Source organism: Ailuropoda melanoleuca, chromosome 11 (genome assembly GCF_002007445.2).
Source record: "Ailuropoda melanoleuca isolate Jingjing chromosome 11, ASM200744v2, whole genome shotgun sequence".
In the NCBI taxonomy this organism is placed as follows: domain Eukaryota; kingdom Metazoa; phylum Chordata; class Mammalia; order Carnivora; family Ursidae; genus Ailuropoda; species Ailuropoda melanoleuca.
Window position 1 is genome coordinate 25,736,995 of NC_048228.1, and position 12,551 is coordinate 25,749,545.

The following is a 12,551-nucleotide window of genomic DNA, read 5'->3' on the forward strand; positions in this document are numbered from 1 at the left end:
TTTCAGGAGTTTAGAACACAGAGGCACACACGCACATAAAGACATGTACACAAGCAAACACATGGGCTAGGAACTCAGGCCCCTAGATTCTTGGTGACCATGCTTAACCAAATATGTGCCTTTTTTCAAGTCCTGGTAAATTTGAGTTTGTATTTAAGCCAGTATCATCCTTTCAGTATCAGACTAGACATGTTTTCCCTTCTATAAAAATGGACATCTTCCAAAGTGTGTGTATATGTGTGCTATTTTTATAAGATAATTCCTATATTGTCTTAATGACAGGTTATTTCATCTTAATACTTTATATGTTAAACATATTATATATGTATGTTTGATTTTTTTCTCTGTAAATCACTAAGAGGCTAAATTAGAAGAAACCCAATATTTACTATAATGCATGAAGAATCTTTTGTACGTTAATCTGCAGAAACTTCAAAAACAGTATGGTATTAATCTGAGCTTTTCAAAAAGTCTAATGTCATTCTTAAGAAGGTGTGTTTTTGGACACATTAAGATTGCTAAACATATGTGTGATGAGCAGTTCCTAAAGAGCTCCTGGCATCAGCAAACTTGTGATTTAAATAAATTATACCCCAGGATTCTTCTAAAACATTTTGTAAAATACATGAGATAATTGAATATGTACGATCACCTCAGACAAACTGGAAATAATGTATTAAAACAATAAACATAATTGTAAAAACCAAAAATTCTAATTTTTGGAAATACTCAACAGCTTTTTCCCCGTGATTTTTTAAAGAATTTTTATTTAAATTCAATTTAATTAATATGTAGTGTATTGCTAGTTTCAGAGGTAGAGTTCAGTGATTCATCAGTTGCATTTAACACCCAGTGCTCATTACTTCCAAGTGACTTCCTTAATGCCCTTCAGCCAGTTACCCCATCCCCCACCCTCCCATTATCTTCACATTTGATTTCTATTATTAAAACAAAAGTACTTACTCTTGCATGTATATTTTCCTGCAAGACAGGAAGAGAAAAGTAGATTAATGTAAATCTGCATATTTGAGGTAATACACAAACATTATAAAACCTTTAAATTTTTATTACATAAAGTGGTAAGTTATTTTCCATGAATGTTTTCTAGAACTGGTTCATTATTTTATAGTCACATCCCTAAAATTTTATCTGTAGCATGTTTACACCAACCTTGTTTCACACTCTATATAGGGTTAAAAACCATTGATTCAGAATATAGAACCATTGATTTCGATTATGTGAAAATGGATTTAAACATCAATTTTTGTTTACATCATGAAAAAAGAGACTCTGTTAAACATAGTACAAGACTACAGAGTAAAGTATAAATGACTTGCAGGAAATGGCCATCAAGCACTACAGAGTATGTCTGTATACAATTTAATGCAGGTTATCAACAATTCACCTATGCAATGAGATAATTCCCGCAAAGACTTTCACTAACCGTGGCTAACTTTCGTGCCTTCCATTTTGCTCAAGTACAGTGAGTGTCCTTCCAAGGCAACGTGATCTGCCTCTCCTTTGCTTTCCTCTCTACCTCATTTCCTGTTGTTCACAAACTACCCCAGACTATGGCAACCACGCAGGTCTCCTTGCTCTTAATAAAGTCAAAAGGCAGGCTCCTGCCTCCAGGTCTTGGCACTTCTTGCTTCCTCTGCCGGCTTGCTCTTTCCTCGGGTATCTACATGGCTCACTCTTTATCTCCTTCAGGTCTTTGCTCAAAGGTTTCTTCCCAATGAAACCTTCCTGGTCCAATTTTTTTAAAAATTGTGCCTCACCTCCTACACTACTCTTTATCCTCCTCCTTGCTTTATTTCTCTCCATAACACTGTCACTTTTTTATATACCATATACTTATTTATTGTCTATCTCTCTGCTCCCCATCTGAATGAGGGCAAGGATATATGCTTGCTCTGTTCTCTGCGATAGCCCCAGTACCTGGAAAGTGACTGGCATTTGGTAAGAATGCAAAACATATTTGTCAAATTAAACAAGTAACAGTAAGAAAAAGTGGGAATCATTCAAGTTAAATTTCAGGCATAAAGGAGATTAGAAGTTTTTCTCTAAAAGCTTCATTTGGGGGTGCCTGGGTGGCTAGTTGGTTGGGTGTCTGCCTTCAACTCAGGTCATGATTTAGGGTCCTGGGATTGAGCCCTGCATCGGGCCTTCTGCTCAGCGGGGAGCCTGCTTCTCCCTCTCCTGCTCCCCACCCTTATCCTCTCTCTCTCTCAAAAATAAATAAGTAAATAAATAAAAATAAATAAGATAAAATAAAAGCTTCATACAGCTATAAGTAAATAAAGTTGTAATCTGTGTTAATAACCTGATTACGTTGACCTCCGGTTTCCAGTCGTTTAGAATACAATGAATATTTTCAATATAAAAAAAAGTATTGGGCCCCATCTCATAATAGTAAATGGTCTTTTCATTTTCAATGATTGAGAACAAAATCCATGATAAATACCTATGTTGAATTTCATATTTAATGGACTTAAAAAGTCTGAAAAAATTATTCCCAGTGCTCTATATAAGTGGAAAACAATAGTATACAGATATGAAAAACAAGTACTCCTTCACTTGCGGACATCTTATATGAATGGATTCCTAGACAGCTCGAAATAACTAGGTTCTGCTGACTCTTAAGACCTCCTTGTTGGAATCAAACAGAGAATTTTAATTTTTAAAAAATCAGCGACTGCTATTAATTGAGGCAATTATTCACTGCTGTTTGAAGAGCACTTCTATGAAAGGGATTGCACCACCACTCCCCACCCCCGTACCCAGTATTCCTTTCCACTCATTTCCTTTAAGCTTACATTTTTGTCTCAATTTCTGTCTCCTTCTAATGAGGAATTTCATTTTCCCAGTATGCTCTGTAGGTCATAGATCAGAAAGTTGGGGGAGAAGTTGAGTAAAAATATAGATGCATTTTTCTGTGGGAGCAAACAAGTGAACAATGTGATCATTTTGGAGCCAAAACACAAAATTTGAAGTTGAAAGAAAAGATTGTTCTTTTCTGTGGCTATTTCTTAACGATTATAGTTTTGTTCAAGCATGGTACCACATCACAAGGAACTGAAAAAAGTTTTCAGAAATCATTTTAATTTTTATTTGGAACATTCCATTAGAATAACATTAAGAAATATAAAATGTGGTGAACGAATTGAACCCTATTCCTTTAGGTTCTGCGTTGTTCCTTCTGAATGGAGAAGCTGTAATAGTCAAAGGAACAGCCCAAGCACCCAGATGACTAGAAGTTAGTTTTCCTCCTGAGAATGGTGGCTTCGGTTAGGAAGAAGAAAAATGTATATAAATTGATAACAACAAGACATAAAGCTGTAAATGTGTCTTCCAGCTACCAAAAAACTTGGAAAAGCCCCTTTGTTCTTTATCTGTTATAAAATAAACAGATCTCTAGGGCCTCTGAAGGACAGCGGGGATTTGGTGGTATTTATAGCTAGAAAAACAGAAAAAGGAGGTAGCAGACAGGCTATTCTAATTATAGTTACACTTGCATTTATGGCTATTCTATTTTTCATTTTCCTCATACAGATCAGAAGCCTCAAATAACCCCAAAGAGGCTCCGTAACTAGAGCGTTAGCAAATGACTGCCATAAATTTAGAGACTGTATTAATAGCATTTTCATGCAATCCTAGGCGTCACTAATGAGAATCTGTAAATACTCCTTGTTGAATAAATAAAAACGTGCAGATTTCCAGTTTTCAGGCTGCAGATGCAGATGTGATATTGTGCTTCCAGAGAGTTTTAGCCTTTTCTTGCTTAAGGTCTCCAAACCCTGAAATTATTGCTTAGATTGTATCTATAGTCATGAAGAAGGTCTATGTGCTTCAGGGAAAGCAGCTAGTAAGTACGGATTTCTTTTTCTGAAGTGGTTCTTAACCTGAGTATGTATCCACAGCCACCTGAGGGCGCTTGTTAATATGTAGCTTCTTGGACTGGGCCCTAGCAGTCTTTTTCTCCCCCGCTTTTTTCTTCTTTTTTTTTTTTGGTCTGGAGCAGAGCGTTGGAATCTGCACTTCTAATACACATCCCTATGGATCAGACACAGGGGAAATCATATACCAAGAAATGCTATCCTAACATTTCAAAGGGATTCAAAATTATTTTCTAGATACAAATATTATTTTCTCTTTTGAAAGATAATGGGCTTCAAAGAATAGCCAAAGGTTATGAGCTCAAGTCTGTTACAGAACCAGGAAATCTCTCTACCATCCTTTTGGAAATTAGTCTTGAACCTCACCATGACAGACGTTATTTAAATTAGGTGTGTTATTCAAATTAACTCTGGTATTGTTATTAAACTTTCCAGATGGTTTTGTTTATCTACCCAAGTAGAAGGTGTGTTCCTAGGAGGCAAGAATTGTGCATACAAATATAAATATATATATTTTTAACATCTAGCACCCTTAATAAATATTTATTAGGCCCTCAATAAACATATTTTAATTTTAGTTCAAATGCAGCCTAAGTTGCTTTAAAAATCTGCTTTAACTTCTGAGACCTGAAGCCACCTCTCTTATGGATATTGCTTCAAACCCTGTTGTTCCAATATCCCCTTGTGCGGTAGGAAATGGAGGCCACACCTAATATTCATTAGAAATTGGCAACTGTGCACTTGGGCTCCGTTATTTAGCCACAAGGAAAAGGCAGAGTCACAGTAATAGCTTTGACTGATTACTTGGCAAGGGAAGCCAAGCCCTTGGGGTGTTCCAGACTCTCTTTGGCCTATAAACCTGTTTAAAAACCTGTTTCTCAGAATTTAAAGCTTAGCTCAATTGGGGTCAGTATTATAGTAATGTCAATAATTCTGCTCTCAGCTTTCAGGCAGACCAGTACAATTCATCATCAACTTTATTTTCATGGAAAGGCAACTTTTGGGAAAATAGCTCTAACTTAAGCTATTTTATTTTGATTTTTCTTTCCCTTAAGAAATAGTTGTGCCAATATTACTTCACTTGGATTTCATGCTTTCTAAACCTTAGCACCTTCCAGTGCCTGAAATTATCCCCTAAAATCAGAATAGTGCTGAATACACAAGATTTGGGACATCTACCAAGGCAATAACTCAAGGCTTTCAGAAAAAGATCAAATAAGTCATTGGGTCTGAAAGTCATTTTCAGTAATTGAGACTTCATGATATTTCAAAATTACCTCTGCCTGGAGCTGCTTTTAGGGGGTTTGGTACTGGGCTACACTGCCAAGTGGAATATTCTGGCAGGGTCCATTTCTTTCTCTTAGGAGTCAAAAACCTTAATGAATAATAAACTAGTGTTCACCCCCACTGAACAGACAGCTCCACTTTTAGTCAACTGTTAGGAGCACATGCCACAGTAAATTAACTACACCTGCTCCCAGTAGGGACCTCCATTCCCAGGCTTGTAGTTGGAGCGATGGCCAAAGATGCTAGTTGTGCACTTGCTGTGAGGTTTCTAGAAATGGAAGAGGGAGAATGATTCAAGATAGCCATTTCTTGGATCAGATCTTGCCACTGGATTAAGGTAGGAAAACTCTTCACACCCAGAATAACATCGTTCTTTCTCCATAGGAAAACAAGTATCTTAGAAGTATTTAGAAGATGTGGCTCCTAATATAAGAATTTATTAAGATGGATACTGGATACAACTTGAAACTTTAAGGTTTCTCTGAAGTGATTTCTAATACTGAACTAAATTGCTAATAGTGGAGAAATAATGAATTGGAACTACTCGTCACATGCTATCTTTAAGAGTTACCTGGTCATGTTAAGCTCCTTGTGGGCAGTGTCTCATTCTTATTTATTTTTGTATTTGCAGCACCCAGAACTATGGTCGGTATAGCATAAGCACTAAATAAATGCTTGTGATTTTGTGACTTGAATATACTCTTTTCCATGATATGAAAAATGGGTAAAGAATTGCACCAACTGAATGACCAATAGAAGACAATAATTTTTAAAAATTATTTGGACCCCGTTTAAAGCCACTTTCAGTCCCGGTTCTAGCCTGGAAAGACACTTGACAGAGTCCAGGAGCCCCCCTATCTGTGGGGGTTTTAGTTACTGCAGTCAGCTGTGATCCAGAAGCAGATTCCCCTCCTTCTGAATTGTCAGCATGTATAGGAAAAAAACAGTATATGTAGGGTTTGGTACTATGCAAGTTTCAGACATCCACTGGCAGGTCTTGGAACATATCCCCTGTGGATAAGGTGAGGGGGCTACTGTAGTCTCGTTTAGTCTCCTGATTTCACTTTAATTCAGCTACCAATCTCTTGTACCACATTAGGACCCCAAGTTTTGTCCCCCTACAATAGAGTATATAAGGAGGGAGTGTGCTAGAGGCTCAGACTGATAGGTATGCTTTGATTTAGATATCACAGCTCTCTCTGGTTAAATCTTTGACAATGGATAATCCTTAGAAATGAAAGACCACAGTAGAACCACTGGGTAAGAAGTGGAGTAGGGCAGAAATTTTGGCTTTAAGCTTCATGTGGTAGAACACGATATACTCAGTAAGATGCCAGTTTCATTTAAAAGAATCAACCCAAACACATGTCCATATTTATGCCTATAAATAAAATAAGAAACAGTGCCAGCTGTGGTTATTAATACACGGTCTAGCAAAGAGTTAATACATGGAGTAGCAAGGGTTTTTATCTTTTTTGTGCTTCCTTCTATTTTTCAGATTTTTATAGTGAATACTTTCTTCCAGATGAAAAAAGTGTATGTGATATAGCACCAAGACTTCAGGGATGAGGAAGGAGGTCCTGACTGATTCTCCTGAAACTAACAGGGTCTGACCTGTCCTCACCAATCTCCCCGCTTTCCCCACAGTGAGTCTGGGAGAGAGATTCATGCAGAGAGTCATGGGACATTTCACTGTTCTCCAGTGCTGTCTCATGTGGGGGCAGGCAGGTAACAACAGTGTTAAGAAGGGCCTTTTCTTCCACATTTCATTTTTTGATACTGCATTTTTCTCTCTCTACAGAGCCCCGAATCATCCCCAGTATTATTTTTAGTCATGCTCACAGGGGGGAGGAAAAAGTCAATCAGGGTTTCTGGCATGTCAGCTTTTCATAAAGGGAGCACAAAGTAGAGCTCCCAGCAAGCCTCATCAAATGTAGGAGTTATGTGGGAACTTTCATCTACATCCAGTTAAAATGTTCCCTGCTAGGCATGGAAATCATCATTTGAAAAGGTCTTACTTTAAGGACTGGGTACAGTGGCTCAAATGTTGCTTCAGCTCTTCTTCCTTTTCATAGGATTCCAGTAGGCTGTGCGCTTCATCATGGTGGTAGCAGTAGGTTTTATAAATATCTTCCAGTGGTCCTTTAATCTGCAGGAACACTTCTCCTGATAAATGCAAAACAAAGGGAAAATGACGTCAAGTCAGACCAAACGGACACTCTACATATTTATTCTTTGACAATGTTGACCAGTATTAACAAGTTGGATAGGTCCCACTTTATCCCCAGGTTACTCAGGAGGGGTAGAAACCTTCCCTTCCCTCCTCTTCCCTCCACTCCCCTCCCTTCTCCCCTCTCCTTCTCCTCCTCTCTGTTTTTCTTCCCTCCCTCCCTTCTTTCCCTCTTTCCTCCCTCATTCTTCCCTCTCTGCTTTTTTCTTCCCTTCCTTCCTTTCTTTTATAAAATAAAGGATAAAGAGCTTAATGGAGACAGGCAGCCAAAGAAAGCTGGTTTTCCCAGAGGTGATTTATGTACTTGGCTGGTGTGCAGGATCCCAGTTAAGGGCAACACTTTAGAATCAGCCTGTATGGGTTTGGATCAGGCTGTGCTACAGACTTGGACAGGTTATGTCCAAAAAAAATGTTTTTACTCTCTGAGTCTGTTTCCTCACCTATAAAATGGGGACAATAATAGATTCAATTTCAGAGGGTCATAAAAATTAAAGGGGCAGTGTGTGTATAGTACATACACAGTAAATGCTCAAAATGGAGCAGTTATTGTTAATTTGTTAGAGGAATGGAAAGTGAAATTTCAGGTTCTAGGTAAATTATTTTTTGCTATTTATTCCACTATCATTTCCTGAGATTCTCTGAAAGGCAAGCAATAGAGTTTAGGGAAATAAAATATTTCCTCATATGTCATAGCAGAAAGAACTGGCCATTATTCCTGTTAAAAATCAATTGGATGGGGCGCCTGGACGGTGCACTTGGTTAGGCATCTGACTTTTGGTTTTGGCTCACGTTGTGATCTCAGGGTCGTGGGATTGAGCTCTGGGTGGAACTCTGCACTCAGTCCGGAGTTGGTTTGAGATTATCTGTCCCTTTCCCTCTGCCCTCTCTCACTCTCTCTGTCTCTCTCTCTAAAACAAGCAAATCAATCTTGGAAAAAAAAAACTCAATTGGATAATACTATAAGCCACTGTTATGACTGTATCTTCTTAAAGCAACTTGGGCTAACTGTGTCTAGGCATTTAAGGAATCCTTTTTAATAGAATGATAAATTTGTATCTGTAACTGATGACTCTAGTAGATATTGAACAATAGTGGGATTTAATCACCCACTCCATTACTTGAAAATGTATATTAAGCATCCACTACACACCCCGGCACTATGTTAGGATGATTTGGGAGACACAGAAAAAAAATGTGTGATGCAGTCTGCCCTCAGAAACACTGCGCATTTGGGATGACAGTGATTTGGGACTGAGCTGATTGGGAGTTACACGGACCTACCAGTCCGCACCAATTATAGTAACAACGGCCTGCCATTCTTCCTACAGAAATAGAATGCCCTTTGTATTTTCAACATGCTCTGTCCACATTAACCATTTAATTCCCTATGTATATGAGGAGGTAAGAAGTTATTTATCCCCATTAAATGAGGATGGACAAATCTGAGTTTGTAACAAATAAATGATTTTCCCACAGTGGAGGCTAAGCCAGGATTAGAGGCTGTATTCTCCTCAATTTTACTTAGGTGTTATTAGCTCTCACACGTCAGAGCTTTACTGGACAGACATGTACAAAGTGATGCAGTTGGAAAGAACACTGAACTCAGAATCAGAAATCACTGTCGTCTAGGTTTTGGGGGGCAACTGAGTCGATTCTCATCACTCCTGAGGATGAATTTGAGAATTAAGTGGAATGGAGATATAAAAACACCTGAAATGAACTAGCTGCTCAATAAATATCAGTCGTCCCTTAATGCTACCCTACTGTTTCCACAGTTAAAACACTAGTACTTCTAAAGTATCACATTCTGTTCTAATTTATACCCAGCCAGAAAGAGACTTTTCTTCCCTTCCCATTATATGGGATTTCCCTGTGATCTTAGTTAAACTACACGTGTGTGTGCATGTATGCATGTGTGTGTGTTTATGTCTTGTCTGTTTTTTAATAGTGCTTTTCTTTGGACTTGTAAGGAAACAGTGTCTATGAGCATCTTTGGAACTGAAGGTTTAAGGGATTTTTGTTTTGTTCCTGGGATTTTGCTGAATTGATTCTTCTACCAGTGCAGTTCGTGCAGATCTGGTCTTCAAGACAGTTAGCAACACAAACGATAAGGAACAGAGCAGTTATAAGAAGGGAAAAAAATAAAATAGGATAGTAACTAAATTTAGGGTTGGGCAGGAGGTGAGGAGAGCCTCCCAGTAACAGAGCCAGGCAAACAAAACAGGCAAACGAAAGCAAGGGCTTTAGGGCTTTGGCTGGGGGAGGGTATTACCACCCAGAAGTGGGAGCGAGTGGCAGGCCCAGATAAAGCTCAGCAACTAGTCAAGAAGAGAGGATCTAGATACACACAGCCCAGCCCAAGATGGAATTGTAAATATATGTGTTCACTACAAACAGTTTAGAGTAGAGACAAAGAAAGGAAGAGGTAAGGACAACCTAATAAATCTGCAATAGGATCAAGTCAGAAAGTCAAAAAACAAGGGACAAAGACATTTATTTTATACACAATGAAACCATTAATTGTAAATTCACACACACACACACACACACTTTAACAGAAATGGTGTAGTTTGAAAGAATTTATAGCTCTCTCCTTAATAGCAGAGCCAATTTTTTCACTCTTTTTCAAGTAAAATTCTGTTGGGGCTCTAATAACAATTATTGAAGTTAAAAGATATTTAAGCACTCTAATTGAAAGTCATTTATTCACCCAAAGGCCAAGTACCACACTGGCGGGCAGAATATTTGATTCCCCTTCTAGCCCTACCAATGTATTCTGCTTCATAATAATGCAGATAAAGCCATGTGTCTTGCAGCAAAGAAGTGATTCTGTTTCCACGGTAACATAACTCTGGGCTGCGTTTCCTTCGAAGTGAAGGACAACTGCTCTGTCAAATGGGTGTGTCTTTGAAGGGATGATTAGGAGTGGAGGAAGGACTGAGCCAAGACCAGGGAAGGTAATTTTACTTGCGGCTGACTGTCACAAAAGCTCTGGAACACTATAAAATAAACTTAACTATCATGTGCTTTTAAAAAAAATTCTACAACCCAAGAATTTCTGCATTGGCTTTCCCCGAAAGCAATGGCCATGCAGAGGAGGAAAACAAATGGACCTTTTTCCCATTAGTTATCTCCTCAACAAAAAACTCCTAAAATATTGAACATGTTTTATGTCCTGGTATCATTATTCAGATGTTGCAAATTGTTCCCTGCACTAATATAAATATATTCACATTTCTCTTCTTGGTCCACCTCTTCTTTACTTTCGGACCCTCATGTCCACCCCAAGATTGCCATGCCAAACGATATGGCCTCTCTATTATTCTGACCCCACTGCACAATGAATTTCCCCTGCAGGGCAGTAAACCAGGGTATGAACAGCGATATTCAAGAGATCTTCATGTCCTAGACTTTGTTTAGGAAAATGGCATAAAAGGGAACAAAGCAATTACTTCATCCTTGTTTCACAATAATTTAATGAGGGACTATTATGTACCAAGCACTTTGGTAGGTACTCAGATACAGCGAAGCAATACTTCCCTCAAGGAACTAAATGGAGGCCAGTTAAACTCCCATTTACAATACTTTGTATAAAACACAGAGGGTCATCTGATCTGCTCTTGAGGACTTTTTAGCAATTTCTGTAACAGCTTGCTCTTGAAATAGGAGCTATGAGTGAATGCAAAGCACAGAGACACACAGAGGGAGTGGTCTAGTATGGCTGGACGGTGCCATGTCTGTGCTAAAGTTCCATAAGAGGCTGTACTTGTAGGCAGGAGTCAAATCATGAAGGACTTTGCATGTGATTAAGGAGCTGGGACTATAGCCTTCAGGTGATGGAGAAGTACTGATGATTGATTTTAAGCAGCAGACTAACATGATTGGATTGTATTCTAGAAAGATTACTCTGGTAATTAGTCATATGAAAGATGGAGTTTGAGGGAGGAGTTAGACTAGACAAGAGAATTCAATTTAAAAACTTCTATTGTAATATGAGAAATAAATAATGAGGGCTTGCACAGGAAATTCTAGCACTTAAGAGAGAGTGCTCTAAAATCAACTGCCTATTTTCAAATCCTGGTTTTACCATTTACTCCTGTGACATTTGGGAGAGTTACTTGACTTCTCTGTTCTTTAATTCCCTGATATGTAAGATGGAACAATAATAATAATAGTAGGGTTGTTTGAGGATTAAATGAAATTAAAGTGTGTGATATATCAGTAGCTTGCACATGCAAATGCCCAATAGATGTTAGCTATAACCGCTAGAAGCAAAAGCAGGGAGGTTGGAGAAGAGGGCAAGAAAATGGACATTGACATGTGTGAGAGATGAAGAGGAGAATTCCAAGCATATCCCAGGATTCTGGTTTCAGTAAGAGTGTGGATAGACAATGATGATAAGATACAGAGAGTTTATGTGGAAAGACCATGAGTTTAATTGTAGATGTACTGAGTTGGGTCACCCAAAATATATTTAACTGGAGGTGTCCTTTATGGAATTGGATATGTGAGTCTGGGATTCAAGAAACAAAGATCTGGATAAGAGGTGTAGGTATATAAAACTCAGGACACAGAAGCCATGACTTTAATATGATCATGCAAGGAAGTCTACAGAGTGAGAAGAGGGCTTGAGGACCAGATGGTGGGGCACACTAACACTGAAGGAAATCTAGAGGAAAAAGAATTTGCAGAAGAGCTTGAGAAGATGCTCAGTCAGAGAAAAGGGAGGAAAACTAGTATTGGGGCCAGCCAAACCAACGGCAAAATCGTGAGAAATATGACAAATAAGTCTGTGGATGACGGAGGGCGCCATGGTCCCCCAGTATCAGTTTCCCCTTGAAGCAATAACATTTTTCCCTGCAGCAAAATGAAGACTACATTTCCCAGCCTCCCTTGCAATAGGGGTGGCCACGTAACTAAAGTCTGCAGAAGATTGTCCTGTGACAATATCCAGGACCTTTAAGAGATAGCTCATCATTTACCCCTTCTTCTCCATATTTTCCTTTGTTCAACGCTGGACGTTACCTTGTCCATGAAGGTAAGGCCAAGTGTGAGCTGGAAGAAGCTTGTATCCCAGAGTACTTGCAGAGCAGAGCTGCCATATAGACCTAAAATACATGCCTTTAGACCATTACCCA

At 38.7% G+C, this 12,551-nt stretch overlaps 1 protein-coding gene across 4 annotated transcripts in view; it reads right to left on the reverse strand.

Moving 5' to 3' along the window:
• The window catches only part of ARHGEF38 (Rho guanine nucleotide exchange factor 38), a 124,682-nt gene that overhangs the window by 41,713 nt on the left and 70,418 nt on the right, over window positions 1–12,551 (reverse strand). For all 4 annotated transcript variants that reach the window (XM_034671418.1, XM_034671417.1, XM_034671419.1 and 1 more), the window contains exons 4-5: window positions 7,202–7,349; window positions 964–981 (exon numbers count right to left, since the gene is read on the reverse strand). In XM_034671418.1, coding sequence (XP_034527309.1) covers window positions 964–981; window positions 7,202–7,349 — 166 coding nt within the window. The remainder of the gene's footprint in view (window positions 1–963; window positions 982–7,201; window positions 7,350–12,551) is intronic.